Below are 6,002 nucleotides of genomic sequence, written 5' to 3' on the forward strand. Positions count from 1 at the left end.
ATTATATATATATATCTATATATATATATATATTTCATAAAATTTGAATTTATAATAAGATTTACTTATTTTTATTTTTAAGTTACTAATTCTACAAAAAAAATAGAAAAAGGGATTAAGAAAAATATACAGTTAATTATTAATTCTAAATTTTATAAATACTCGCTTCTATATAAACATATATCGTCTCATATTTAATAATTTATTCAAAAACACTGCTTTCAAAAAATTTTAATAGATAAATTGTTTTTAATGGGAAGGTAAATTTTTCTTATTTTTTTAAACCAAAATTTTCTCCTACTTTATCCTTTTTCAGTTGGGAATATGTAAAATTAATATGTTGACCCAAAAAAATAATTTTAATATATGTGTCTTCTTTTCTTAATACTGTATTTTTAAATTTACTGTAGTATTTTTAGATTATTTTATTTAATTTATATTTTCATCTTTGAATTATTTGAGATTCATATATTACTGTGCTTATATTTTCTATTGTTTCTTTAATTATGTCAAATTAATTTTTAACTAATTTCTCAATCCTGATTGGTTGGTCATAAACCCTTCTTTTTTTTGCAAACATATTTGTTACTATTATTCATTCAATCTCAAAGGGAGATAACGAGTAAAAGCTCATACACCTAATAAATGGATAAAATAGGCTAATCAAACACAAGCTTACAATAAACATAGATAGATAGATTATAAAAACATAAATCATTGTTGATAGATCCATAGGAGCTCAAAGACCGTGACATCCTGATTGGTTTGCGCAAAGATTTAAAAGAGTTGATTCAACCACATATATCACCTAAATGCACTTATTTTTTTGGTCAATGGTCCTGAGAGAACTTCATGATGGGTGACTGTGACAACCCGTCCGTAGACTCCACTAGCCTCACTGCTAGTTGCCCCCATTGGCTGGCCCTGCAGGACATCAATCATAATCCATCACTGTGGATATCCAAATCCACCAGTAGGTTATTGGTTCATCAGGCGTTCCTCGAACCCTGGTCCTTCACCCTTTAACAACCTTCCCACTGACAAGTTGCCACCAATTGACATGCAGATCAACAATCAAACCGGTCCAAATCGATAATTAAATCCAACTGGTCGAACCAGAAACATTGGTGTCGACCGACACCCCCATGGTGTCGATCGACACCCTCCCCCAAAACGCACAGTTTTGGTTCACAGGTGTTACTGTGACCTTCCTGGAAGTGATTGTCGGAACTGTACGAGTGAGGACAAAACACAATCATTTGTTGATTTGTAGGATCGGTAAACAAGTTTTTAAAGTCTCCCAGACGTAACAAATCGGCCATCGAATATGGATGAGTCCACGGGCCAGGAATAGATGTAGGGCTCTCTTAGGAAAGTGCGCCCATAGACTGAGAGTGGACATGGGCTCACTAAGGAAGGTGGCGGTTGAGACGTTACAGAGACAGAGGCTACATCGTGGTGTGTCAAAGACACTTCCACGAATACATGGGGAAATTTAATATTAGTTACTATCAAAAAATATTGTGACGTTAGAAAAAAGTTTTGAGATAGGAAAGAGACGTGAACATGTTTACTCCACACAAGAGGAGGGCACAAGGTTATCTCCCCAAGGGAGGAAGGTGGAGGAGGTTGGACGCAAGGTTATCTTCCCTAGGGAGGAAGGCGGAGTCAAGGTTCTATCCATGCTGGAGGAGGTTGGATGCAAGGTTCTCTCCATAACGGATGAGGGCGGAGCCGAGGTTTTTTCCATGGTGGTCATACATTATTGTGATTATACATCATAGCCAACAATTTTAGTAATTAAAAACCTATGCAAAAGTGAAAGTAAAATAGTTGCTTCAATGTGTTCATATGGACATTTACATATAAAAAAAATATTTGTAACATAGAGTATATTTAGATGTTAAAAAATATACTTTTGATAATAACATACATAAAAGATTTGTAAATAGATAAATCAATGTATTATAACAAAAATAAAAATTTATAAATAACGTACAACAAATTTTAATACATTATTGTTAAATTTAATTTAATTTATAAAACTTTAAATCCGCACATCAGGCGGGTATTGATCTAGTAATCTATAAAGTCACGTATTATATCACAAATTTTTTGTATGGTATTTTTCATAACCGTTTATTACAGAATTAATCAGAAGATCACTCATAAAGGTACTTACCTAGCGAACTCCCAAATTTCTTTTATTTTATTTTTTTCTGTTGAGAGAGAGAGAATCAACTTCACAATTGAGACTTCTTTTTTTGTTGGAAGGGTTATTGTATTTGAATCCTCCAGTTCGATTACAAAAGGGAGTTGTTGTGTTGTATAATTACAACGATCGTGATATCCAAGTAAAGCACATCCTATATTTTTTAGAAATAGGAATAAACATCCATTTCAGGAATAATTAAATCGCTTAAGTCGTTAGGTGTCCCTTTGTGAATGTCACTGGAGCTATATCACACGTCTATGTGGTTAGGGGATGTCTTAAGTGTTAATTAATTACGATACACTTGTAGACTATACATATATAATTAAGGTCGAGTGTTCTACATGCATTTTCCTCTCAATTCTTCTGAACGCATGGCATGATTCACTCTTTTCTTTTTTTTTTCCACTTCTTGATTCTTATCGCTTTCTGGTAATTAAATTGGATTACTAATTTTTGAGTTTTTTTTTTCCTAATTTTAGACTGGTTGTGAAATCAGGCATGGTCCTTGTTTTCAGTACATTGTTTAAATGAATAAGAAAGAAAAATATGAACGGATACAAAGATAGTTGAGAATCATCCCTATCTCTCACTCTTTGAAATCTTGTCTTTTTCCCTTGAATTATTTGATCTATTTTGATAAAGCCTATAAACTCTCTTTCTTCATATTGTTTTTTTTTACCATGGACCATTGTGCATTTTCCTCGTGCTTAAATCGAAGTTCGAATCGATAACCAAAGAGTCTAAGATAACCGGAGTAGTCGTGTTTAATTACAGTGAACTTAATTCTGATAAATTTACTAACCATATTTAATTAGTGCTCTCTAATATTAGGCTTTTATATGGTGGTCCTTAATAACTTTTTTGTTGGAAGGTTATATCTTTTTAATTCTCAAATTCGACTACAAAAGGAGTTGTTGTTTTGTTTAATTGCAGGCATCTTTTATATATGTAAAAAAACTCTTTGAAAAAAAAAGAAAAAAAAAATATAGAGTCAATTTTTTTTTTAGACAAAGAAAAAACATGTTATGACTTAAGAGACTTACGAAATAAAAAACATGTTATGACGTACGAATTAAAAACATGTTATGACTATTGACTTAAGAGACTTACGAATTAAACGTCACGATGGGATAATATTCAATTTAGGAATAAAACGCACAAAAGATTACGTACGTGTTGTCCGCAGTGTTGGATCAAGAAGTCTACTACTGGAAGATTATGCAAATATTGGCAAGTTTTACGATCTGCCCTTTTCTTCCATCTCTTGATTTATATCGCTTTCTGATTATACAAAAACTGAATTTTTCATTATAGCGAATTTCTTTAGTAGTGAACTATCATCACATATTTATGATTTAGCAGCTTGTTTAAATTACCAAAAATACACATTCTTTGGTTATCCGTGGAGCCGTTTGTCATATTCAAATGTGACGTTGGTACTTAGATTCGATGATGATGTAATAAATAACAAAAGAAAATAAAAAGAAAATTAGCTGGCCAACTTGTGTCTAGAGATGTTGGTAATCATTCAATACGTTGAATCACTCATCCTCTGAAATATTGTCTTCTTCCCGTGAATTATTTGTTCATCCTTGTTTTGCTATATAAATTTGTTAGCATGGACATTGTGCATCTTCCTCGTGTTGAAATTCTAATTTTGAATCGATTACCATAGTCTAATCCCTTCTTTTCAACCCTCACTATAGTAGAAGGACCCATCACAAAAATGATCAGAATGTGACAGTGCCGAAAAAAGCCAAGCATTTATAGCTGACAATTTTAGGTTTTACTCAACCACATGGTAGTTTGTTATCTCTTTTTTACTGCCATACTCGATTTAACTGCATGAGAACTCCTATAAATACCGATACAAAATGTTCTTGTGTTCCACAACTCAAACCCCTCAGAAAAGTAAACATTAAATCTTTAAAAACACAAAACCATCAAAATGAATAAACCTTCAGTGGTCTCTTTTCTCATCACTCTCCTGTTAGCTGCAGCTGTCTGCACCCAAGCAGGCGAACCGGTGAAGGTAACTGTTGAAACTGATCTTAAAACCGATCAACAATACTACATCCAGCCAGTCAATACCAACGTCCCCGGAGGTGGTCTTGTCCCAGCCCCCCCTACACTAGGTTCCTTATGTCCACTTGGCATTGTCCAAACAGCCATTACGTTCATACCAGGCGTACCAGTTACCTTCTCATTTCCAAACCCAACCACGAAAACAACCATTTCTACAGATGATTATGTAAATATTGAGTTTAAGTCCAAATTCTGGCTCTGCGATCAGCTTTCCAAGTTTTGGAAAGTCGATGAATCCTCATCAGCTACCGAAGAGCCTTCCATTCTCGTTGGTGGTACAAAGCAGGAACAGAATAGCTGGTTCAAGATTGAGAAAGCCGGAACAAACACCTATAAGCTGACCAGCTTTTCCGGACCTATTGGAACTAAGCCAGGAGGTTTTGGGGTACCACAACTAGTTCTCACCAATGATAAGGCTAAAACCTTACTCGTCAAATTCAAAAAGGTTGATGAAGCGACTATTACTACTTCTACTTCTCTAAGAATGTTCCCGTTCTAGCTACTGGTCAAAATCATGTAAAAAAAAGCCTGAGACTCGTCCATGGCAAGAAATAATGGGTTGAGATAATACCCGCATGCAAGTTTTTATTTTCCATAAATAAAACAAAATTATCCTTTATAGCGCTTTATTATTTATGCATGGTCGGGCTTGTCAATGCGACTGCTAATTATAATATTTGGGAAATAGAATAATACACCTTAAAAAATTCTCTATATAATAAAACGGAAGTATACGACATTTTTTTAGACTATATAATAGATATATTTATTATTTTTTGGTTATAAACTTGTGACATAGGTGTCTTATAATATACGGGTTAGTCTAATTTTTGGTAAGTAAAGATAGTATGAATTTAGTTAATTATATTAACATAGAAATCACTTATAGGTAATATTTAAAAGATAAGGAAATCTCTCAACCTAATTAAAACAAAAATATGTGATTATTCTTTCACATTTATTTTATTTTATATTTAAATTATTTTAATTTTTTATCTAATATATTTAGTTAATAAAATTTATGATTTTTTTCTGCATATGATGTAATTTTTTTTTTAAACAGACATATATTGCTCAACTGATGAATTAAAAAAATATACAAAATGTCCTACATCACCTAAGAAAATTAGGCAAAGATTCAAAGTCATATTAATAAAAAAGAGACCAAAATGATTCTGAATTCGAATGAGCAGAAACCTTGATTTATCAGGTATTGAAATTAAAAATTTTATGCATTTTATTATGGTTCTTTATTTTAAAGAATTTCAACTTTTAATAACTTTAAAAATCCAAATGTATAACTTTTTTTCAAATTTAAAGATTATTAATATTCCAATTATTCAAACATTTATATTTTTATTAAATGTTTAAGATAGGAATAATATTTAAACATTATAAGAAGTTCAAATATTATAAGTATTTCAATTTCTAAAACAATAAAATTTATTCAAATATTTTAAATTTTAATAATATATACGAAATAAAATATTACATGACAGATTATATGGCATGATATGTTTGAGTTGATATTAATAGAAAATTAAAATGTCATTAATTCGGTGCTACACGGGTAAAATATTATCTCATTATTTTGTGAATTTCTTAAAAACTTTAAAGATTTTTGATATTTCAATTACTAAAACATTTAATTTTTGTAACTGTTTAAGATATTAATAATATTTAAACTTTATAAGAAGTTCAA

The 6,002-nt window shown here is 31.3% G+C and overlaps 1 protein-coding gene across 1 annotated transcript; it reads left to right on the top strand.

Moving 5' to 3' along the window:
- Positions 4,099 to 4,919, top strand: LOC104701904 (cysteine protease inhibitor WSCP-like). The gene has a single exon (XM_010417664.2). It carries the CDS (start codon positions 4,164 to 4,166, stop codon positions 4,797 to 4,799), a length of 636 nt encoding a protein of 211 aa, XP_010415966.1. The 5' UTR covers positions 4,099 to 4,163; the 3' UTR covers positions 4,800 to 4,919.

Source organism: Camelina sativa, chromosome 7 (assembly GCF_000633955.1).
Source record: "Camelina sativa cultivar DH55 chromosome 7, Cs, whole genome shotgun sequence".
Classification (NCBI taxonomy): domain Eukaryota; kingdom Viridiplantae; phylum Streptophyta; class Magnoliopsida; order Brassicales; family Brassicaceae; genus Camelina; species Camelina sativa.

Coding starts and splice junctions, on each gene's coding strand:
- LOC104701904 (XM_010417664.2), top strand. CDS start 4,164: ATGAATAAACCTTCAGTGGTCTCTTTTCTCATCACTCTCCTGTTAGCT.